Source organism: Tauraco erythrolophus, chromosome 15, assembly GCF_009769465.1.
Source record: "Tauraco erythrolophus isolate bTauEry1 chromosome 15, bTauEry1.pri, whole genome shotgun sequence".
NCBI lineage: Eukaryota > Metazoa > Chordata > Aves > Musophagiformes > Musophagidae > Tauraco > Tauraco erythrolophus.
The window spans coordinates 7,466,770-7,492,248 of NC_141479.1; the positions used below are offsets into that span (position 1 = coordinate 7,466,770).

Genomic DNA, 25,479 nt, shown 5'->3' on the forward strand with positions numbered 1-25,479 from the left:
AAGTTACACTTTATGTATAACATCCACACCTTGTTTTTAACACTCTGAATAATGAATTTTGTTATTTTATTGTGGCACTCTTGATATCTTATTCACCAAATCTGAAGTCACACATTTGCAATACCAGTTTCATATTCAGACTATCACAGCATAAAAATCCACTCAGAATGGTCATGTGAATTTAAGATACAGTACAACCTTGCAATCGGGAAGATACAAGCATATTTAAGACAACTTTTAAAATATTAAAACCTTAAAATAGCAGTGTTGTGAACCAGATCAAACAAGGAGCTACGTATGACCACAATGAAAGTGGCTGGTGCACTATATATACACAATTTGACAAACGTGATCCTTGATGTATTTGCAAAGTTCCTAAACAGTAAGACCAGTTTTCTCCAGCACAGACAGTCTTTCTGCAAGCCTTTCAACCAGTTCCAAAAAGAGTGACCAGGAGACAAGGACAGCTGTAATGAGTAAGTGTGCTAATAAAACATCATGGGAATGGTAAGTGTTCCTTTCAATACTGTTCATGAGAACAAAAAAAAAAATCCCTACAGCAAATATTACTTTTTTCCAGAACATTGGCATCGATCTGCTATTTACAATAGCTTACAAAGACACATAACACAAATGAGGTTTGATTTTCAAGTTCAACTTCATAGCCGATTAACATACTTCACCTGTATGTTGTGTTCTAGCTGAAGTAAAAAAGTGACGCTAATACTGAAAAAGAGGTAATCAGAAGTAGCAAAAGCACTGATAATATGATAACAAAGAATTTGGATAAATAGTCAAGAAAGTAATATTGCACACTTTCACTGTCAACTCTGTAAGACTTTCACTCCCAGGCAGTGATAACACCAGTCCTGTTCGGTTTTTTTTTGCTGTCATGCTACCTTAAAAAAGGTCATTTTTGGTTTCCATGGCAGTGGAAAAAACTGAAGGAAGACAGCCCTTATTGAACGTGAGGCCTAGGTTTCAAAATTAGTTTTCCAGTCTGCAAGACAGGAAAAAAAATAAAGTTTAGACCCTGAAAGTTAAGCCCAACAATTGCACTTCAATTTTACAGGCTAAGTTTAAAACAACACTCATCACAATATTAAGCATTCTACATTCCAGTTTTACAGACACACAGAATTTGTTAAGGCGTATACAAGTGCTGTTCAGAAAAAAAAAAAGAAAAAAATGTGTGCCGTTTTGAATAATTTGCATTTTTTAAAAAACAAGGTTTAAGCAATGAACCACTAACACTTACATCATCACAGGACATATTATATTCTGCCAGAACAGTTCGACATCGGGCTGCTATACTGTGTGGATTGTGTCAAGGAAATCAGCTAATGCTTGGACACCAAGCAAGAACCGCAAAAGCAAGATTAGCACAGGCTTCAATAAGAGCAGTAACTACACTTTCAACCTGACAAACACAACCAAAGGATACATTGATGGTGCCACCACTCTTTTATGTATTCCAGCAAAGAACAAGCCAATTAGGGTAATACAGCTGATTGTGAAAAATGGGTGATTCCAAAGTGATGTGAAAAACGACACCTAGAAAGAAATCAAATTAGTCCCACTATATACTTTTAAAACATACAAAAAGTTGCTGCCTAGTTCACTTAAATATATATATATATATATAAATAGCTAGGAGCAGTATATAAGTACTTGTGAACAATTCTTCAGATAAGCATTCGAGGTGTAGCATTTTGGCAGGCATTGTTCAAGGACATATTCCACAACTCCAAGACAGCTTGAGAGATTAACTAAAAATGATTTTCCAGTTTCACAGAAGAACCAGCTTTAGCCTTTTAGTTTTCAAAACACTATATCACTTGAGTGCAATGCCATGCTATGAAACAGACTATATTCGGGGTTAGCATAATCATTACCTTTTGTGTCTCTGGGTCTATTAACCAGTTCCAAGCACCAGTTGCTGTGCAGACTGATACCACTATCAGAATCACTGATAAAGAAAAGAACAAAAGTCATAAACAGTACACCTTGCTCCTCTTAAAAAGCATTTATTTTTCAGCAGCAGCTCTTAAGCATTTATTTCTTCTCCCAGTTCTGAGGGAGGAAAAGCTTCAACTTGGAAGGTAGAAGTTAAAATAGGCAAAAAAACTTCTATTATGTGAAACCATAAAGATTCTGCACAAGTTTCCTGGACAGGACAAGTAGGTACAGAAATCTAAATTCTGTAAAGTAAAAACATCCTGATGCTTTGAAGAAATGAAAGTTTCTTAAATAACCAAAATATGAGTTGTAAGACCGAAGTAAGAGTTGTACCAGATGTTCAGTGTGCTATTTGATCTTATGCAGTCTGGGCAACAGAAATGCAGCACCATTAAATTGCAGAGCAGAACTAAAGCTTCTATCTCACTACCTCTCCTACATAAGGAAAGCCTGAGGCATTAACACCAGCAGTTTCAGTGGCACATCTAAGTTGTGTTATACTCCCCACCCCAATCAACACAATTACAAGCAAGGAAAGCTGGCACAGAGGAAAAAAAAAACACAAAATTTAAACAGGAGTCAGAAGGCATGTTAGCTTTAGCACATGAAGATTAACGAAAACCTCTACGCATCCAGAATGGCTTAGGAAGAATAATCAATTCACTGTAAATGGATAATGCCAGATATGTATTAGAGCAACGCAAGACACTAGACTGATTTTGAGAGACTACAAAGGGTTGGGGAACAGGGGTTGATGGAAAAAGCAAACAGAACAAATATCAAGGCAGAAAAAGCTGATATACTATTGCACACCCATAAAGCCTTGCAGCTTTCATCAAACATTTGGCAGTTCTGAGCATTTCCTCTGGAGCCTGAAGTTTTGGATGCAAATAAAGTCTTTTACAAGAGAGAAATCAAAACAAAACAAAAACCAACACAAAAAAAAGAGAAGAACCAGAGCTACCAGCCTTTAGGACCACAGGAAGGAACTTGGAAACAAACCCCAGATATTCATGAAAAAGTACTTTCAGGTTTGTAAGACTGCTATAATTTATTACTGAGTTGCATATTCCTTATTGATATTACAAAATTAAAACCAAAATCAAATAGTAACCCTAACAAGTTATGTTTTCAAAAGAAAGCTGGCAAAGAGCTATCAAAAGCACAGAGCTTCTTCTCTATACAAATACTTTTTTCCAGGATAACAGGAGGAAAAGTTAACATTGGGTTAAATATCCCATTATAATTAAAGTTAAAAGTCCCTCTTATGTGAATTACAAAACTAGTAAAACAAGCAATTAGGAAAAAAGTTAGCTAGTAAACACAGTATTAGTTATGCAAACCTCATTTAAATATGCTTAGAAGTGTCCAGCACTTTTTTCTTATTGCATCTGACAGTAAATAGCAATTCTGCAAGCCAAAGCATTCCTATAATAGATGGGCACAAGTTGCGCAGACCTACATAGCAATATCTGCTTGCCTCCCGATTGCTCTGAAACAAGGGGTTTTGGGGGGTGGGGAGGATGTTTGGTTGGTTGTGCTTTGTGGTGGGGTGTTTTTTGTTGTTGTTTTTGCTTTTTAAGTAGTCAATCCTCTAGTTCCTTTATTTGAAATTAATCTCTTGCTCTCTCACAAGAAAAGATGCCATTTTATATGTTCTAAAAAAATGTCTGTATTCTTTGAGAATGGAAACTTCAGCAGAACCTTAGAACAAAAAAGCAGTCCTTTTCCACCATGGAGTAGTGATCCCAAAATCGGCAGCATCTCTCTGTTATTTTTTGCGTTCCTCCCTCCTTCAAACTTTTCTGTTAGAACAGAGATGAGGACACATTCTGCCCTTAAGGCACACCATGGTAACTTTTTCACCTTCAATTTTACAAGGACTATCTCACCCAATCATATTTAGTTCAAGTACCTGTAATGACTGTCTGGGAAGTCTGAGCCTTAAAAAAAAAATATCAACAACAGAACACCAAAACAAACCAGAAACAAATACAACAACTTACTGTCCCAACTATTTACAGAATAATTCAGCCTTGAGCCAATTCACTGTTTACACCATTTTTCTAAGCCTGGCGAAGGTATTAGTTTGGTATCTTACGTTACCTTTTTGCAGAGTGTTTGAATGTATGCCACAGAAATTTTAAAGAGAATTTAAGCACAGATTTTTGTTTGGGCAAACAAGATGAAAATGAAAGATACGCTCTGGTAAATCTAAAAAGCTTGAAAAAGAGAATCCTATTTATCCCTTGGAACATCGAACTTACTTCTCCAACGTCCTGTAGCTGGTTGCAGACATGCAATATATTCAGTAAGTCTTCTTTCAAAAGCTTTGAGATCTGGGGAGGACAGATATGAGGCATAATTAGATCTTCAAATTTTAACGTAAAAGATAAAAGGAATTCACTTTTTCACTGTGCACACCCATTTCTTAAACAGGCAGAGAAAAGGAATGTGATGATCATTTAGATGTAGTAAAAGCACAGTTGAAGTAGCTTCACACAACTTTAGCTGAAGTACAATGATGGGGTTACAGTAAATGCAAGATAGTCCCACTTAGAGAAAAGAAAATCGATATAGTTGAGAAATCGGCATATTTTAGACATCTTTAAAAAATACCGAGAATTAGATTTAGAACACCTTAAATAGCCCCTCCATGCAGAAAAAAAAGTGCCACATTTTGGAGTATTAAGTACATCAGGAACATTAAGTTCTATTGTCTATATAATGGTAATTAAAAAAGGAAGTTGGTCATTTGCCAGCTGTTCCAGGGATTATTTGTAGCAGCACAGCTTTGATGACTTTGTTTTGTACAAACTTTAAGTGCCATGATATATACACGCACACACACGTGTAAAAACCTACAACAAACACTAGGCCAATGATCTTATTTTGATTCCTTTGTTCTTTACATAGATCTTTCTTCTTATTGCCATCATTCTGCCATGATCTTTCCATTGAAATTCCTGTTAAATGCCAGGCAGCATTTCAAGTTCATACTCTTAATGCGTTTTGAAAAAAATACTAGCCAACCACCTAATGTTTGTGTACAAGGAGCTGTTTCACCTGAATGAAGCCTATGTTAGATTTAAGCTTCTGTTCAACAAGGTCAATATCTGACATTCCAGTCAAAGCTAGAATTCCACCTAGAGTTAAGTTTTTATTAGCATGAACTTAACTTTCAGCTGAAGTGTTTTAGTTAACATCACTCTGAATGTTTTCCTTCAATTTGCAACTATTGCTAAATTATTTACTGTAATAAAGCAATTAGAAAATAAGATTAGAAGAAATATTCTGATAATTACAAATGCAGTTTTCCAAACTGTAAGTTTACTCCTAAGTGGTCTGCAGGTGAATTGGTAGGGAAAGATTAGCGCATCTTGACTTCAGCCACAGAACAGCTAACTAGTCTTAATTACGGCCAACAGCCCGGTAGTTATGGCCTGTCCTCCACCGCCTTTCTGGGGAAGCTAAGCCACCACCAGCAATTAAAGCTAATTAACTGTTCCCTGACTAGCACAAACCCCTACAATTAGTCACTGAAGTGAGAGGGGGAACATAAGGCATCACATGAAAACCTGCTATTTAAGAAACAGCACCCTTTAGCATAAAGATCAAGCTACTGATAACAAAGTTCTCAAGAAAATACTTGAAAAACACAGCTTTAAAAGAAAAAAAGGGGGAAAAAAAACTTTCGGAAAACAAGAACTTAAAGCTTTAACTTATTTCCCGATATCCATGTTCTAAGAACCTTCTCCGAGTTTATCACTTTGGCACCTGGAACTACAGCAAGGCTCACTTCTTGGATCCCTACAGCTCGCACAGACACAGCAACAAAGCCGTGACAACACCGGACTACCATTTTTTGTTGGCATGTCTGCCTCTGGTACCTGCCGGAAAACACCTGCTAAGTATGAAACACTGATGCATTTTAAAAACCTCTACCGGCCGTATTTTTGGACACTAAAAACTCCTTTCAGGGTTTTGGCATCCTGTAAACTGCAGCTCAGCCCCGTCCCGCCCAGGGGAGGCGGGCCGCTGGCGAGCCCGCACACAGAGCCCTCGGCACGGGCCTTCACGGAGGGCTCCGCTCTCCGCCCGCGCGGGGCACCCGGCGAGCAGCAGCGGTCCGCCCTCAAGCCTCGGGATGCGGCGGCAGACCCAGCCACCCCGCCCCAGCGCGGTGTCCGGCACGGAGGAGCGCCAGCCCCGGGAGCGCAGGAGAGCGGGAGCCGAGGCCTCTCGGGGCGCTCCGCCCCGCTCAGGGCAGCGCCGCGGCGGGGCCCGCTCCGGAGGGGCGAGGCAGCGCGCTCGGGCAGCCCGGGCGCGGAGCCGGACGCTTCCAGCGCGCCGAGAACGCAGCTCCTGGCCGCCACACTCACCCTCAGCCTGGTCCAGAGAGTTCATGGCGGGCGGGCGGAGGCAGCGAGCGCCGGCCGTGCCCCTCGCCGCCCCGCAGCCACCGGCCGCCCGCCACCAGCCCGCCCCACACACCGACCAGCCCCGCCCCCGCAACAACACCACCCGCTACTGGCCAGCTTCCTGCTCGCCACACCTCCCTCAGCAAGCGCAGCTTGCATTGGTTACGGAGAGGGAAGGGGCGTGGCTGGGGCGGGGCTTCAGCCATTTGAGGGCGGTGGCGGCGCGGCGCGCAGCGCGGCGGCAGCGGCTGTCTGGTGGGACGGGCAGGTACGGCAGCCCCTGGCGGGGCGCTCTGGGGTGCTGATCTCTTCAGGCTGTGAGGCTCGGGAGCACCGTAGGACCCAGGCCCTCCTGGCGCCGCTTTCCCCGGAGGCGGGGCCGCTTTCTGGCGGGCGGAGGGGTGCGAGCTGCCGCTACGCGCCTACCCGTCCCGCTTGACTTAAGAGCGGGTTTCCCTGTGTCCTGAAGCGGCCGTGGGTCCCGCTTGTGCGTCCGCCCGCTGGCGGGCGCGGTGCGGTACCGGAGGAATCGATCGCCTTTGGGTGGGGCCTCTGCCCTGCTGCCTGGCCGTCCCGCTCCTCCCGGCTGTGCTTCGGCCGGGACTGTCGCCCAGGGGACGGTGACGTCTGATACAGTGAGTGTCCAAAAGCGGTATTTAAAGATTGGGGTTTTTTTTTGTAGGTTGTAAGTGTCCCATTGGACGTGCAGAGATCTGCCATCACGATCCCGTGGCCCTCGCCGCTGTCTCCTGCTGTCCCAGCTGGGGTATGGAGGTAACCGAGCTGTTGTTTTTCCTAAATGAAAGCTTTTGGAGTTGCAGAGTAACTCGATGAGCGACCTCTCCAGGGGCTGAGACTGCGCTGCCATCTGTTTTCAGCTAACTGGTATTGAAGGCTGCATTGGTATTTTGGAGACCAGTAAGAGTTTTGTGTTGCTGTCCTCTAAAAGCAGTCAGTGCGAGTCGCAGTGCTCTCAGGGGTGAGATGTGGTGTCGCTTCTCTCCTTTTGTGGGGCATGGGTAGGGCAGTACTTGTGTGCAGAGACTTCCTTAAAGGGAGCTTGAAAATTTGTGAAAATAGGATTTGTAGTAATTTTGCTCTCATTGGTTTTAAATGTAATCACAAAAAGATGTGTTTTCTAGAAAGTCTTATTTTTGCTTTAGTGATAACCCACTGAATATGGATGACAGCATAAAGTTTTCTTCAGAGCCTTTATGACTCCAGCTTGTTGTAGTTTTGCCTAGCTAGTTTACAGTAGTTTTGTCAGTGAAAAAAACAACAGAAACACTCCCACTGGTGGTGGTTGGAGTTCTGTCAGCCATGTGGAAAGGCTGAACGCCTTGGTGGTGTTTTTTCTGGCTGTTGATAAAGACCAGCAGGTGGTCTACAATAATTCACTGAGTCAAAAGACTGGAGCCTGGGAAGTAGATGTTTTCTTCCTTACTACAACTGTACTCTTGCAGTTGGTAGAACTTTAAATTAATCAAACCCCCAAAAGTTAGATGCTACTCTGAAAAATAGTGCAGTGCATAGCCCTTGGAGATTTCCAGCATCCCAAAACTATCAGAAAGCTGTGATTTGCACTAGGCTATTTATAGTTCTGTGAGTTTGTTGATGTGCATGTCTTCTGCTGATCTCTTTTGTCTTGCTCTAGCTATTAGGTTTATCTCTGAACAGATACAGATATCTTAATAAAGCTCTTTTTCGTTTAAGCTTTCATGGTTTATGACACTTAAAAGCTATGCCAGGAAAAAAATTCCAAGAGCAATAACCCTTGAGATATTTAAGTACATTATAATTTCTTTATTTTTTTGTAATGTAAAACTTCTTGGGCAATTCAAAATGCTTTTATTTCCCTGGTTATTTTTTTTTTCCAAGTAACTTTTACTGTCTTCTGTACAATTCTGTTGGCTGGAGACTAGTTACAGTAAATAAGACAAGACAATGTGCCTGTCATCATACTACTACTATGACTTGAGTAAAGTGTTTCTTAAGGTTTGTGCATCTGTTAATAATCCTTGATATCTTTTTCTGCCAACACCTGTGAAGCCTTAAAATTAACAGCTTAAGCAAAAGGACCTGGTGTACATTTGGATTGTGTCATAATGCCAAGGTGAGGGGAAGAAACATGCTTTGTCAGCCTAGAATGATATCTCAAGCATCTCTTTTTGAGGTGCAAGGGATGGATCTTTTTGAGTTTAGCATCTTTGGTGTCTATTTCTGGTTCCCACAGATGTACTTTGAGCATAATGTGAGAGCATCTGTTAGCAGCATCTGCTATCAGAGATAATTAGGATGGGTCACTTGTTTCTTAGTTTGATTGCTTTTCCAGCCTTCTCCTGCATGTTTTCCTCTGCATAATCTGTTCTCCTGCTTGTTTGCCTCTAAACAATCCCTCCCTCTTGAGGCAACATGCTACTTCAGACATACTGTGTTAATGTTTAAATGTAATGTTAAAAATTTAGTCTTTTTTAACTTACTAATGCTGTGTTTTTATAAATGTTTATTGTAGTAACTACCTTCCAAGTTTGAAGAGTATTATCCTAACTTACATTTAGTGATATGAGGATAGTGTTTACATGCTTTATATTCCTTTCCTAAGGAGATCTTGGAAGCTTAAAATCTTATCAAGAAACTGTCCTTTTTTTTCTTTATTTCATCTCATTTTATCTGGTCAGAATTTTCTTGTTACATTTTTCTTGTAGCAGGCCTGTAGAAAATGTTTCAAAGTTTATCCTGGAAGTTGAGCTTTATCAAGTAGTAACATCTTCAGTAGGAAAGAGAAAAAAAGCCTTTTGTTGGACATGTGAGTAAAACCCACAAGATCATCTCTACACGAATTACGCATAGTATAGAAATAGACAATTTGTGTGTCTTGGTATAATAGAAGATTCATTTTCACTTAGAGTTGTAGCTTGAAACTTTCTGCCACATTCAATATGGAAAATTGTGGCTCGAGGTGCTAAAAACAGTTTGAGTTTTGGTAGTTCGTAAAGCTAATTTGTCTTCCTCTGCTTTTTTCTGCAACTGAGGTGAGTGAGGTTTTTATGTACTTTTAGATACTTGGGACAAGAATAGTAAAACTGTCCCTCTTATTCCTTATATCACTTCAGATGATAAGCTTCTAATGTCCAAGATAACTTAATTCTTTTTTTTAGTTTATTGCTCCTCAACACATTTTAGGGTAGCCTAAAAGAATGTTGTGCGAGTTCTGTGCTCTAATTAGCGCACTGTTTTATTAATCTGTGGTGACTGTTCTTTGCTGTTTGTCTTCAATATTATTTAATCTCCAAACTTTCTTGACTTTCAGCCCGGGCACAGATCCAGGTAGGCTTCATATCTTCTGAAGTTAAAAATATGTAACAGAAATGTTGCAGTGAAGCAGCTTGTGAAAAAAGCGAATCTTTGGATATCGGGCATAAAATACAAATTAAACAAAACTCCCTCAGCCACTTGTTCACTTTTTGTCGTGTTTTTGTATTATGATAGGATTCTTGTTCAGTCTTGAATCACGTGTATTCAACTTTTCCAGTTCCTAGTCCTTCCCATTTAATTCAGTAGTGTCCTCTTAGCCTCTTTTATTCTTCATATTCTCTCACAGTTTGTTTTTGGTTTTGTAAAAAGCTGACAGGAAAGAGATGTATTCCTCTGCTTTTTCCTTGTTTTGAGGGTTACCTTAGTTCTTCAAATGTCTTTCCTTGTATGATAATATCGAGTGACAAAGTTGGTTTTTTAATTGACTTTCAATCTGAAAGTTATGCATTTAGAGCAAGGACATTTAATTTTAAAATCTTAGACTTATGGCAAAGATATTACACCATAGTAACAAAGGCTCATAGGAAAACCAAACTGTTTGCTGTTAGCAATATGGAGAACCCAAGACTGAAAACTGAGCTTGTTTCTTTCCTTTTGGATGTAGCAGTGTCATGTCCTCACTATGGGTAGACAGACCTTGAGAGGTGGTAAGGCCACTGTTCCTTTCTGCCTGGTCACTCTCCATGCATGTTTCCCTATCTCCCTCCCTGGCTGGCAGCTGCCACATCTGAGTAGTGTAGTCCAAAGGTGTTTAATACCAGCTGTGGTGGGTGCAGCGCACAGGAGGACAGGTTGTGGTGCTGTTACAGCTATGGTCATAGGGCTGACAGGTTTGCATTTGATCATTGTGCCCCATCCCTGGAAGTGTTCAAGGCCAGGCTGGATGAGGCTTTTGGCAACCTGTTAGTGGAGTGTTAGTGGAGGGTGTCCCTGCCCATGGCAGGGGGGTTGGAACTAGATGATCTTTAAGGTCCTTTCCAACCCAAACCATTCTATGATCACTTGTTTGAACTTTTCTACTTAGTCTGCTTTGTGCTAGGCACAGGAGTGGGAAGTTTGTTGGCTTTTGAAGTGATGGGTGTAGCCTGTTGACTTGCCAGGATATGCTGTATTTCTTGTTGATTCCAACCGTGGTTTGGGGTGGGTTATTTTTTTGTTGAACCTGAGATCTTATTCACAGCTATCTGCTTGTCCTGAAATCTTAATGTTTGGTACTACTTTTGCAAAACAGGGATTCCTTGTAAGCATAAGTGCTCCTTTTTAAAAACAAACAAAATAACCACAAGCACACAGATAAAACAAACAGCCCTAGGACTATCATGTGCTTGTTTCCATTAACACATGCATTAGATAATCTTCCTCTGCACCATCCTCTGTATGTCTCTTGTCTTGGAACATAAGACCTTTGGGAAGTCCAGCAATTAGTACAAATAGTGTAACAAATCCCAGCTCTGTTTTGGAGAACCTGTATAACCACTGCAATAGATGTGTAGAAGTGGGGAGAGGGGGGGATGGGACCAAAAAAAAAAACCTATGGCTTCATTCCAAAGAAAGCTGTACTCATGAACGGCGTCTCTTCGTATAGGCCAAAGTAAGGAAGTTTGTAAAAGTTTGTGTTACGGCAAGTTTGGGATGTCGCTTTTCTGTAAGATCTATCTTAGCTGCTGTATTTGAAAAGCATGCTGAATGTAGCATGTGTAAGTGATGTATAAGTGCCACGTCTTATTATGGGAAGCATCTAAATGAAATATTAACATAAGTCACTTTAGGTCCTGCAGGCTGCTGATGCTTCATGAAGGCACTTCCTGCTGTAAACTGTTTGGTACCTCCTTACTTAAGGGAAAATGGATGAAGCGAAAGCTTTAGGTAGATCTTGTGTAAGCAGAAATCTTGGCTTAAAGTGTCCCATTGTGGCTGCAGATTTTTACAGTGACTGTTGTGAAGTCAGTGTATTTTTTGGGCTTTCTTTAAACAATGTCAGGAGGAGCTGACTGAGCTGCTGCACAGTGTATCATAAGGCATTCAGTAGGTTAGGCAAACCCAAACAAGGAAACATGGCCTTTTCACATCTGCCTAGAGTTTGTTCATGAAAGGGTGGTGAAGGAGAAATAGTGCATCACTTTTGATATAATGACACTCTTTAAAAAAACAAATGTAGTATGAAAATCTAATAAATGTGCTTATTTTGTCATTGTTTAACATTTTGGATTAGTCTAACTTTTAAGAGACTTTTCTGGCATCATAAACCTAACCTCATATTCTTACCTCTGTTAGCATAAATCTTTACAGATCATGTCAGAAGTCATTCTTCCCAAGATGAATATTCAAAGGATTTTAAAGATCCAAATAGGTAAGGAACTTTCAGTAGCATAAATAGAAATTATTCTAAGGCTTTGAACATCCTATGTGTTTAACAGAAAAATATTTGTAATGCTATAGAAGAAATATACAATAATTTAATAGTCATCTGCTCATATAAATAGATAAAATATCTAAGAAAAAATATCTCATGCCTTGAAACCTACCAAATTCTAGACTCTGCTCTTCAGAGATTGAATTCCAAAGCACTGTCTGTTATGGGTACCTGGCTACCGAGTTTAAGCCTGTGGCAAAAAGAGTGCATGTTCTTGTAATGATTTGAATTGACAGCTTTTTATGGTGTACAGGCTTGATTCTAGATACTTATTTTTTGAGAAGTTTGTTGTCCCATATTATGCTTCATTTCGAGAGCAAACACAGCTTTTCTCCTGTTTTTTCTAAATGCATATGTGCATGTTTTATCTATTCTGGAGTCATCCTGCAATTTTTGAGGCTTTTGTAATTAGTTACCTTTTTCCTTAAATAATTTTTTCTTTTTATCAGTGGTAAGGGAAACTTGCTCTCCACTCCATACTAAATCTAGCTATACAGAAGATGCTGAGTGCATAATCAAAATGCCTGGGAATGATGGTTTTCTAACTCTTTGGTTTTCCTGGTCTGTACTTCTAAATATAAGCTTGAAAATTTCTCAAGAGTTTTAATGTCTTCTGACTTAGCTTGAGCTGTGATTAAGTAAATTTCATGTTATTGTTTTGTTGTTTATACAGTTCAGAAAAATGTTTTGAATGGGATGTCTTGTCTGTTTACCAAAGATCTTACGAGTGGTTACAATCCAAAGTATGGGAGTGGTTTTCACACTAGGATACTTTAATTTCAATAGCAAAAGGACCTTACTGAGATATATACTCTTGTTAGCAATTTAACTGGCTAGTCCACAGATGTCTGTAGCTGATACATTAATCTCTCTTGCCAAAATGTTTTCTTGAAGTGCAGCTAATGATTTTGCCAGTTATAAATATTTTCATTTTGATTAAGTCTTCGAATTTGTAAACTCAAAGAAAATGTTTCAGTGCTGAAGAAGGTAGTCTTCTAAAGAAGGCTAAATTATTTAAAATCTGGGGTTAAAACATTTTGGCAGGCTTATGTGCATGCCTTTTACCCTTCTAGGAAAGAACAAAATAGATTTCAAAAACCTCACTTTATTAGCCTAGTCTATATTTAATGAAAGGATGCTTTATCTGCCCATGAAATACGGAGAACATATGTGGCAAGACAACTAGAGGAGATAACCGGAGATGCTGAGAGGAACAGAAAATGCAGAATAGCAAGAAAAGCAGTTAGCTGTTAATGCAAAATGAGCTTGCATGAGTTGTGGGGAGTGGTCTTCTGCATCAGTTCAGTCTTGGTGAAACATACACATTCAGTTAGCAGTGTTCCCTTGATAGGGAATACTCTTAGTGTTTTGAAAACTAGTATGTCTGATTTATTTAAATCACCTATATGCATGGAAGAGAAAATATTTTGCATGAACTGGCCTTTTATTTTAACTTATTCAAAATATGTTTTCTCCTTAGCTTTGAAGAGCTGTTTGGGCAGCAATATGAGCATTTGACAGGGAAAGAAGATTAGTGTGAGCTACTAGTACTCCTGAAAAGGTAGGCATTGTAACTAGTTCCTATTCCTTCTTAAAGCATGCACCTTCATCTATAGTTGACAGACAAATTCATAATATCCCTCAGTGTCCCTTCAGGGCCTACTGGTGTTAGCCTTAAATAATCTTAGAAAAATCATAACTCTTTGGTTAACTTTGGGAGGTACCACTCTTTGGATCTGGAATACATGTTGAGGCTTGAATTGTTGCGTGATGCTCACAGAAATTGTTGGTGTAGATTATTGAATAAGCATGTTTGTGCTTTGTGGCCTCTGAAAGCTGATGGAGAAAGATTTGTTCTTACTGAAGCAAAAAGGCTGTCATGGCCAGTAGGACAAACAGTACAGTGTCCTGGGGAAAGCTGTCAAGTATATCCAGGTATAACAGCACATCTGGGAACATGAGTTGCATTTGAATATGTGGATGCAATCCAGCAAATGTATAAAATGTGGAGGTGTGGCAGGAGCCCTTTACTGAGGAACATGCATTACAGGCTACACTAGGATTGGGCGAAAAAGATCTCTGGTCTGGTTTTCTACCCCAGCATTGTTACATATCACTGCGGGTTTCTTGGATTCCCAGCAGACCAAGTAGATGTTTCTCAGCCATAATGCTGGAACTTCAGGAAAGGCAGATACTTTAAGAATTGATGTTGCTTACCACAGATTCCTGTGGTGGAGGGGAAAAAGGTTTTGTTGACAGTGAGACCCATATTTGCATTAGCTGTATGGGGAGATCTGCCCAATATAAGGGTACTGGGGTAATCGAAAGAAGCTGAGTGTAGGAATGTGAGAAATTTAATCCCTGGGAGAACTCAATGACAAAAATACTTAGGTGTTTCCCTTCATGATAGAGAAGAATATTTATGAAAGAGTTTTCTGTCAGTATCTAAAGAAGCTGTTAATTGCATGATATCTGGGACAAGTTAATGAATGGTCATAGCATATGGGAAGATCTGAGAAGAATAACTGCTAATTGAATGAGCACAATTGCTTATGGATTTACCTGTGCTCAGCCTGTGAGTTCTTCCGAGAAGGTACAAGAGGAATATTGCTTAATTAACTAGACAAGGCAGTGAGCAACAGACCTGGAATTATGTTCATTGCTTTATTCCTCCTTTAAGACTGCTAGGAGGATTGTGAAGACTAATAATTGCAGAGAAATGTTTAGTAGAATGTGACAATTGTGTATTTTCACCTGTTAATTTGTTTTGACAAGGTCGTGCCAATAAAATGCTGTATATCCATGCTCAGCATTTGAAAAATTCAGTTATTGAAATGAGCAGGAGTGGAAGGTGTGGATTACAGTAAGCAGTAGATGGTCTGTATTACTACCACCTTGCACCAAAGCAACATTCTGAGAAATTTGTTTACAATATCTTTTCTGGCACTTGGTGGGTTTCTCTGGCACTGAGGCTGGAGAGCAGGCTTGAACAGCAGGTCTTGCTTCTCAGGGCTCCAGCTCATGAGTGCCCACTTATTTGGGGTGGGGCTGAGATGTGATTGTGACTGGGAACTAGGAGCTAGAAGTGATTCATATTTGAGAATTGGTGGTGTGAACATACTACACTCAGCTCAAAAGGGAGAACGAATGCTTACCTACAAAAACCTCTTGAGTTACTTAGGGAGTGCAAAACATTCTATGGGAAAGAACTGTGTATATTTTGCAGATCTGAGAAAAGTCAGAAGGTGGCTGTATGTTGGAGATAGGCAAGCAAGCTTATTTCTTGTCCAGTGTGGGTATTTTTCCAACAAGGCTCTTAAAGTATTTAGAGAAGGTGTTCTGTAACACAGCTGAAAAATGTTCTAGTTTAGCTCCCAGTGTCTGGCTATAGCAAAAAAAAAGGCAGTCTGGTTTTCCTAGTCTCAGTGCCTTCCCTTGGAGTGAAATTTGATTCCCAGCATCCAAATGGAAGAAAATTCAGGAGAGAATGGGACAAAAGTAATCCTCTGTGGGTTCGAATAGATGAATGGGCTGTTCCCAGTAGATTAATTCAGAGAAGTCTGCAGCCAGGTTTAACCATGTTACTTATGCCTTCTTGCATGTCTGTAACAAATTTCCTCAGGGAAAAAAAGAAACAACCCTGTGCTCCAAAGAACTATTTTTATCATTTTTGACAGTATTGTTAAATAGTAAAGTAGTGAAGACTTGGTGATGTTCTAATATAGTTTTGTGGTCTGTGCTGTTGTTTAATTGATTTTTCACTTGGTTACAGATGATTGTAGAGAAGCTGTACCTGCAGGTTTACCAACAGATGCCGAAGGAATGAGATGCTGATGGCAACAATGACAGTCAGAAGGCAAGGAGCAAAAGCAGGCTTCTATTAAGATTTTTTTCAGCTAATTCTATTACAGAGGTGGTAATTACATAGGTAAGTATAACCCAGTTCAGAAATGCGACCTTGCCAATATGTAGCTAATGTTTGAAGGTCATGCCTATTTAGTGTTTCTGGATCTCCTTGATACTTCTAGTTAGTACTAAAATTTCTTATGCATCTCCCAGGCTTTGGAGTATGACAGCCATGACGGATTTGTCTAGGTTCTTAATTTTTTTTTTTAACTTGAGAATTAAGTCTGATCTTAATCCAATTATAATTTCCTTGCAGCATTTGGTTGGATTTTGTGGTCTTTTAATCTGGACATGCTAAAAGTAGTTTCAGATACTCTTTTTGCCTGAGTAATCTTTGCAGGTTTTGATGCATGTCAGATACCTTTCTAATTTGAAAGATTCCTTTCGTGGTTGTCAGTAGAAGGAAAAATGGAAGTATAAAAAGGACTTTCAAATGCACAGAACTTTATTTTGTTTCCTCTCTAGTTCTTAGTACTTGAAGCAAAACTAAGAAGAATGCTTTAGAAAAAAATTAATTCTTAGAGTAACATTTTGTTAAACAGAAGACAAACTCCTATCACAAATGTGTGTGTGTCCAACCCTGGAAAAGAGTTAGTTCTCATTATATTGCTGTTCATCTCCTGGAAGTGAGCTGAGTCAACTTGAATACAGAGATCTTAACCACTCAAATAGACAGAATTCATTTTTGTAAGAGGACTGTCTAGAGAACTGGAAATTGAAGCTGTAGCTCCTTTGAATTCCTTATTTCTGCTTTGATATTCTGACTTTCATTTCTTTCTTCCTCCTCATAGCAAAGTGTTTTATAGCAACGTTGTTATTGTTATTACTTTCCTATGTATTTAATCCGTTTGAAACTTAAAGGAAATGTCGACCATATATTCTGCCTTCATATGTCTTTCAATAACAGAATCATTTAAGCTGAGACAGTTGCTTTTTGTATTGAATTCTGGTGCTGTAAATGCAATATTTAATTCCTTTACTCCTTGCTGACCTCCATATTTGACAAATCTCCTTCTGATACTCAAATATGATTGGGAATACACCAGAGATTTTCTGTTTCAGTTCATGGAATGTTGCAGAAGTGTAGTGGTACATAATGTCCTCAAATGTGAGTTGGAAATTCTGTCACTGTCATGTTTTAGAGCTCTATTGAAATGTTTAGTCAGTAGTAGAGAGACTTGAAGTCCAGATAGGGAAAACTACAGCCGCTGTAGCTGGGTTGGTTAATGTGTCTGAAATGTGGAGATCATGTTGGATAATCAGCAGGTTGTAAATTGACTTCTGATTTCTTGAAACAAATAATTGAAGCTAGCAAATTTGTTTTCAGTTGTTTTAAGCCCAAATATGTTGCTTTGATATGTAAATTAAATACTTTTAGAACTGTTCAAAAAAGAGTAGGTGTACTACAGTGTATGAAAAATCAGCCATAGTTCTACCTTGACTGTCTACTGTGCTGTTGGTCATTTCAGGATCAGAGTTAGCAAGCTTTTTTGTTGGTGAAGCAAAGGGAGCTTGTGACTTTCTCCATATTGCTATCAGTAAGAAATGTGATCTTCCAAGTCTAAAAGACTTAAGATACCAGTAAAGTTATTAAAGGATAATGTTTAGCGTCTATGCGCAGAACATATGGATTACTACTCTATTTTTGTGCCCTCTCTTCTGTATTTTTTCAAAAAGACTACTAACAAAATTACACTAATGCCAGTGAAATAGCATATAGTAGACTGTATTCTTTTTGGTTGAGTATTTCCCAGTATAGTAGGATGATGGAATCAAATGCTAAACATAAATAATTTCAATAGTGTATTTCACTCTCAAATCTACTACTAGAACATGATCAAGCAGGAATCAGTAACTAAAATTCCTTTTATGTGTATTACAGCTTCCTACTATACTTTCTCAAATAATTTCAAATTCTTCTCTCTGTAGCCTAAAATAGAGATCACAGTTACTTCTTGATACTCTAGAAAGTATCTGATCAATGTTTTGTGGGGTTCTTGCACCTCAGCACTGGTCTGGATACTTGTGGCTTCTGCCATGTACAAGGTGATGACGACAACACAGCCATGGGAAGCAGTGACATGGACTTTTATTTGTATATAACCAACTTCTCTACTTTTTTCCTGCAGAGGAATGTGCTAGAGTTACAGGCAATCAGTTACAAGATCCTGGTCTTATAGTGGAAATAATACACCTTATATAAGTTGGATCTCACATGCACTCGAAGTTAATGATGGGTTTGTGTTCTTGAACATCCCAATGTAGCACTTTCCTCTTGCACTGTAATCATGCTCCATTATTCTATCAAAAGAACATTTAGCTTGTTTGAGAGATGTCACTTAAAACAGTCCCCATTCAGAACTGCAGTTTAAATTTCTTTTAACCCATTAAAATTTTAAACACTGTTGCACTGGGTAACAAAATTTGACCTAGTTAAAATGAAGACAGCTTTGAAATAGTTCACTGAATTAATTTGTAGTGATTCGTAGTACATGGAGTGATTAAACATTTGTCCTGGATTGCTGTGTCTTAAATGACATAAAATGCATGCAACAAACTGTCAGATAATAATTAATGATAGGAAGTTACATAGAAATTACTTAATTAAATTTTCATTTTCTTGCATTGATTCTATATAAATGAATCAATAAAATCTTCCTAAGGTTTTTATCTGTATTTGTTTCAGAACTTTTTATTGTAAATTTACACGTTTTGCATCATTTCTTGTGTCAAGAATACTTCCCCTCCAGGAGAAAGTGCTGTCTTACTATTGTAACTGCCCTGTTCTCCAGTTAGGTAAAAAGTATTCTGAAAATAAGGGAAAAAGTTCTGTACTAATCCTATTATTTCAGGTGTAGGTGATTGTGAAAGTCTTTGTATGGAACTGGGACTCTAATTGTATTTCAAATGAAGTTCATATAGTGGTGCTAAATCGAAACTAGCCTCTGCAGCTACGGGAGGGCTGTATCGATACTGAATCAAAGGCTCTAAAAATCTCACGTAGTAATAGAGCATGAACTTAACAGCTATATTTTTCTATCTTTTTGTAAATGTATGAGGTAGATGAAAACACAAGCTTGATAAAGCCAGCTATCTCTCTTCTCTGTGATGTATCATAACGTGCCTGTGGAGGATGGCTCTCGTAGTTAAAGCTGTTGGGAATATGTTTGCTGAGCGTGAGCAACAGGAGTGCACCAGGATTTCACACAAGGCAGCTGATCTACTGGCTGGCTGCCTAGCATGGGAGCTGTGTGAGATGTACACTGTGCCTCTGGGCTTTAGATGTGTTTCTGTTAAGTACAGGGGAATACTTGGATTGTGAGGAGTTGAACTCAGTAAGCGACTATGCAAAGACCAGAAAAGATATGATTGAAGGTATTATTTTTTCCCACTGAAATACAACTGCAAGCATCTTTTCAATCTGATATAAATAAGCTTGGGTACATTCCACATAAATAATCTGTAAATAAGTGATAGGCACTAGAGATCAAAAGTGCATGTGTGAAGTGCTAGTGTGTGTGTAGTTAGGTACACTGAAGTAGGGTGTGTATATTCTTCACAGAACTGAACATGTTATAAGGCCACATATACAAGTCCCCTAATGGGCAATTGTTCTCTCACAGGTTATGGCTGCAAAGTGAGTATTTGATCATCTGCTAATGCTGTTGTGTATTTAAGTTTTAATAACACTGTACACATCAATGTGGTTAAGTTAGCAGAATGCAGCCTTTGGTTTAACAGAATTCAGTAATATAATGGTGTGTAAACTTTTTAGTTACAAAGTTTAAAATCCAGCAGAACATCTCTAAAAGAAAACAAATAAACCCAGCCACATATGTAAATTATAGACTTGGAATATCTGTATCATTTTGATTTTAGCATCTACTCTGGAAAATTCTTGGAACCCCTTGTGATAAAGACATAGTAAGATTCTTGCAAGCTTCTACTTGTGCTCTTAGTGTATTTTGAAGAATTGCTTATCACTTTGTTCACTTAAACTAAGCCTTGTTACAAACTGATCCTTTAACAAGTCGAGACAATGTGTCATGAGGATGCAAGGCCATGTGCAAGCATTGCCACCCGTGCTTCAAGGAAACCTCCACCTCTGCTGCGGCCAAGCAGGATTGCTCTCAGGCCAGTTACCCCTTCTTCAGGTTAAACCTTCGTTTGGGTTATAGACTGTCAGGGCTCTTCTTCCAGTGCAATTTCAGTTTTGTATTTTGAAGTAATTAATTCTATTTTCATCACTACTTGATCACTTGTACATTTACTTATGAGTACATTTACTCATAAAAGTAGAATAAAACATAGTAGATACTACATGAACTACAATCAAGTAGATGGGTGGGATGTGGAAAAATCTGAACTTGCAAATATTTGGCAGTGATCAAATAGTTGAAAGACTGGAACTCAGCCATGCTATTTTCAGAGCAAACTTTATGTGAAAGAACAGGAGAGTAGGGGAGTATACTATTCTTCATCTAAAAATGAATTCATTCTAATGTTATAAAAGCATAAGAATATAAAGCTCATCTTTCATGTCCTTAGTCTGAAATCAGATTCAGCTACTGTCCTTGCATCTGTTTGAAGTTGGTATGGGTTGAGGTGAACACCTGGCTATTTTAGAAAGGCTTTTTTTCCTCCCCTGTTGTGAACTTTTCTCGTTCTATAAAGCTTTCTTTTTTAGTTACCAAGTTGGTTGCAATTCTTTTGAGTTACTGAAGCTCATTGAAAACCAAAAAGGCAGCAGAAACAGTGAGGGCGGTTCAGGTTTTAAACATGAATATTCTTGGATGCACAGGATTAGAGTGTGGTGCCTTGTTATAAATTAACTATTGCTTTAATGACTGAAATAAATAGGGAAGTCAGAAAAAAATGACGTGTGCTCAATTGGATTATTTTTGTCTATTAAATGTTAGTGTAAAAAGAAACCACATGTATGCTCTTGACAGCTATTGATGTTAGTGCTAAGTCTGATTCCTTGGAATGAATACTAGGCACAAACTATCAAAACTAGTGACCTGCATTATGGTCATGGATTAAATCCTTGCTTAGAACCAGCTTCAGATGACATCGAGTGTTTGTCATGACAAAAATCACTTGGAAATAAAATATGGCTTTAACTTTTCATACTGATTGTTCTTCATTTGTCAGTTTGTTTTAACTTGCCCATACAGGTTAACGTTTATATCAGGGGGAGTTTTACTTTGTAGTGTGCTCATGCTAAGATTAGTAACACTGCAGGTCAGTGTGCTCTGTTGTTAAATACGTCCAGGAAGGTTATACTTGGAGCTGCGTGGCTGTACATCTTTTAAAGTAGGACACTGAGTGACAAAGGCTAAGGCATTTGTAGTGGTTGGTGTGTGGTGCCACTGCTTTGCAGTGCTCAGTTCCGTATGTTTCTATGCCTGTGTCCAGATAGCTAACCGGCATTTCTTAAGCCTGGTGGTTTTAGACCCTCAGAGTTAAGAGAGTGTCCTGTGTAAATGGAAGCAGATTTTACTGTTTGTTTTAAAACAGTTGACAAAAAAACCACTTCCAAACAGGACTGTCAGATGGAAAGGATAATCTTCCACCTCTTTTAGCACCTGCTAAAGGATTTGGACTTCTGGGGTATTCTTAACAGCAGTCTGCAAACATACATGCTGACAGCCATACATCTGTTCTAGCAGGAGAACTTTATTTCATTTCAATAATGAAAGCAATAGCCATCTTTCCTCAAGTCAGTCTCAGCCTGAAGGATACTGGTTTTATATTGAAATAATTAGATACTAGTTTTTAAAGCATGCAAGTCCATTCATAATAACCAGAGTATTTATCACGTAGATGCCTGTGTGGTTACTGTTATCATCCAAGCAAAATGAAAGATTATTCACAGTAGAAATACAGTAATTTATAATTAGAGTATTTATGATTTCAAATGGGTAGAAAAAAAATTAGATATTGCATAGATGTAAAAATAATAACGTGAGCTTCCTGATTTATATGTTTTTTTATTGGGAGAGAGAAAGAAGGCCTAGTATCTAAGACACCTGAAGAAACAGATGAAAGCTAAACTGGAAATAAATTATTTTCTTACTTCACCATTCTAGTTTAAAGTTCTCATTTTAAACTCTTCCAGGGTGGGAAATCATTTTCTGAATCCCCATAGTTCACTGAGAATAGATTTGGTAAGGTAGATCGCAGTCAGTCTCAATGAAGTTCTTAATGACTCTAAGCAGTCATGTGCCCTGCTTGTTGGATTGCAGACCTTGAGAGCCAAATACCCTCTGGCCTGTAGGAAGGCTGGCTAGCTTTTCTGTAGGGCATTGCCTTTTTTTTTGACATGGGAGGAGGAAGATGAGGCACTGAAAACAATTTTCTCTGCTAATTTAAGAGGATTAAACCCATGGTGACTGACATTTCTTTCAGGTAAAGGTTTCTGGTAATTTAGCTACAGTGCCTGTCAGAGCTGCTTTCTGTACTTATGAGCTTCTCCGTGTTGGTCAGTAATTTGACTGTTGTGTTAGAACAGAGGTTTTGGAGCAGCTGTGGTCACAAGGGGAAGGAGAAGAGGTAAGGGGTTTAGATTTAGCTAACAGTAGACAGCCAGTACTGAGAGAGGAGCAGACAAGTGGCATTTCATGTTTATTTGATTTTCAAGGCAAGCTGATTGTTCCTTCGAATGTATTTTTCAGCCTTTTTAAGGAGTGAAGGTTCTCCTCCTTGGTAGGAGTTCCACTAATAACCAAGCATGATGGTTAAATGTGTGAGTAATTGGCCATCCCTGTATTTTATAGACATATAAAATATAATATATAAAAATATATTGATGTGGTTCCCTAGTTGTGAAATGGAAGTGGATGGGTTTTACTGCTTATTAGGCATGCAATGCTGTGGAGTTGTCTGAGAGTGCACAGTAGCTGCAAACAGACATAATCTGCTGTAAAAGATTATTGTTCTTTCAAGAGTGTGGGTTGATTCTTTCAAGGTTGTAAAGAGGAGATAACTTTCCTCTGTTCATTGTAGACAGAATAATGAGTAATTGATTTAATTTGTAATAAAGATGATTTAGGTTAGATGTAAGGAAGAAGTGTGTGTCCAATTGATATTGAAACATGTTGCTCGAACAAGAACTGGTGAGGCATGCACTGATCAGTGGTAACACAGGTATACGTGATTCTGCATCAGACGTTAGGACAGGATGTACCTTTTCATTTTAATGATGTTCTACAGCACAGTATCAGCTGGAGGAGCATGTTAGCTTTGCAGTGGGCTTTTGCCTGAAACCTGATTCATGTATACAGGATGCTTAAAAGAAATAAGATATTGGACTGTATTTTGCATTGAAGTGAGAAGCTAGATGTTAGATTACCTGTTTGAGGACTTGGAACAATCAAAAGTTTGTACCAAATCATTTGATTTGATAATACAGTAAAATGAAAAGTTGAGATGGCAATTTGACTTTCACTGATGGAAGAGGGGAAGTCATTTTTAGGTATAAGTAGATGTGAGAAGGGTGACCAGATACAGAAACTACAACTGTCTTACAACATTTGTTTTGTTTTGTCACAGCCATTCACGTTAAACCTATGCAGCACCAACGGGGAGTTTAACTAAGAAGACACTGCTGACACTGTTGGCAAGAGTGGAAGTCCAGTAAATACATGTGCATCGCATCTTCTGTCGCACTCCAGCCTGTGAGAACTTGAAAAATTTAAGAAGGCTTTTCTATTAAAACAAACGTTCATGAACGTCAGTGGTGTACCTTTCTAATTTTAAATTAGAAGTTGCTAAATAGTCACAAAATAAAGTTACCTGGTTTATGCAGTTGTCATTAATTTCACTTTGTGGTTGAACTTCATCTGAGTATTCAAGTTACAATGGGCAGGTCCAGTCAGACCTGTGTTTCAGTGCATGTTGGATGGGATGGATGGAATTTCCCTCAGTCATTTTTGCCTTTTAACTTATGGAGAGATGAAGGTGAAAGGACTGACTTCAGCCTCAACCAGAATTGTTGGTGTTACTTGCCTACCCTAATAACTGACAGCTTTGAAACAGTTTTATATTCCTCTCTTGAATATTGAATTTGCTTGGGATTGAGTTTTTTGTATTTTCAACTGTTTTCACTTCCATTATAACTTGAAATTATAAACAGTGGAAAAATTAAGGAAAATACTGAAATAATTGTAGTTAGAAGAGCAGTCAAGTAAATTAATGTGAGGAACTGCCTTAATCTGTAGTTACATACAAGCCAATCAAATACTAGATTTTAAAAAATATTTTTAACAGCTGTTCTATTGAAATATCAAATGCACTTGGATTTAATATGTGAAAAATAAATGGTAGGCACTCTGAAAAAATACTTAATATCAAGGTTAGATTATTGCTTATAGATTGAACGTAAAGAAACAATGCCAGAAACACTGATCTTAATTTTATGCGGATTTTTCCACCTTCTAAAATAGGCAATTACTTTCATAGAGAAAATAGTTTAGATGTATAGAAGCACACATTAAGTTACGGAAAGTAACTTCTGTAATGCATTAAATATGTAATAGATATTACTTGCAACTGTAATAGGCACAGTATTTTTTCAGAAAGGAGTCAAGTTTTTAAATTATTGCAATGTCTTTCAAAATTTGAATTAATTTTTATTTTATATATTTCTGGTATGTGTATGACAGCTGCTTTTCATAATTGTGGGGTAAAACTGACGATAATGAATAGCAAAGCTGACTAACGTGTGCTTATCAGTATATCAAAGTAATTAAGTCTTTTTGTTCTTACTTTTTGCAAGACAGGCTGTCTAGGGCTTTCACTGTGGATTGTGTAGTGGAGCATTCACCATCCAGAAGGTTACACAGTGACTTCAATATTATGTTTTTCTGATAGTGCTTGCTTGATTTGCTCTATCATAACTCATGTCAGATGAGTTTTCATTATTGAATTTGTTCTATGAATTAAATCAATTCATAAATTTAATTTTGCCAAGAAACGATACCAGCTATAGATCTTAATTGAGCAAAATTTCCCTGTAGTGTGAACTGTGGAAAATAGTCCTGTGCCTGAGAACTAAGTGATGTCTTTCTGCAAGCCTGCCAACTTATTTTTATCTTGCATCTTTTCTGCTCACTTAATGCATTAGCTAAAACCACTAGGAACTAGCTGCCAACTCAGGAGTAAGTAACAATATAACTTACTATTTTTCAAGACTCCTTCTAATATCTGTTTTTAAAAATTTAGGTATGAATTCTGTGATAAGTGATAGTCTAATGGTAGTGCCTCTCTTGATAGCTAACTAGTCCTGAAGATGATGGCAGCCTATCTGACTCCTGTTTATGCATTTATTTGGCTGTTGATACTACAATGTCCGGGGGCTGCACATGCTTATAAATTACCCTGCCAGTGTCCGTGTGAGACGGGAGATTGCACAGGCTTTCCTAGGGGAACCTGGAAGCTTGTTTCAGAGCCCAGAATTGAACT

The 25,479-nt window shown here is 38.6% G+C and overlaps 1 protein-coding gene and 1 long non-coding RNA gene across 2 annotated transcripts; one reads left to right on the plus strand and one right to left on the minus strand.

The window, feature by feature from the left end:
• Positions 1-45: 45 nt before the first annotated feature.
• On the minus strand, positions 46-6,404 carry CNEP1R1 (CTD nuclear envelope phosphatase 1 regulatory subunit 1). Its single transcript, XM_086620691.1, has 6 exons — positions 6,342-6,404; positions 4,227-4,298; positions 1,896-1,969; positions 1,445-1,554; positions 1,259-1,313; positions 46-1,000 (listed from the first exon to the last, which is right to left on the minus strand). Exons 1-6 carry the CDS (start codon positions 6,364-6,366, stop codon positions 959-961), a joined length of 378 nt encoding a protein of 125 aa, XP_086476817.1. The 5' UTR covers positions 6,367-6,404; the 3' UTR covers positions 46-958.
• Positions 6,405-8,419: 2,015 nt separating this feature from the next.
• Positions 8,420-23,806, plus strand: LOC147527754 (uncharacterized). Its single transcript, XR_015222577.1, has 5 exons — positions 8,420-8,493; positions 11,970-12,045; positions 13,589-13,669; positions 15,881-16,036; positions 23,569-23,806. It is a non-coding gene; the product is annotated as an uncharacterized LOC147527754 (long non-coding RNA).
• The last annotated feature ends 1,673 nt before the right edge of the window (positions 23,807-25,479 follow it).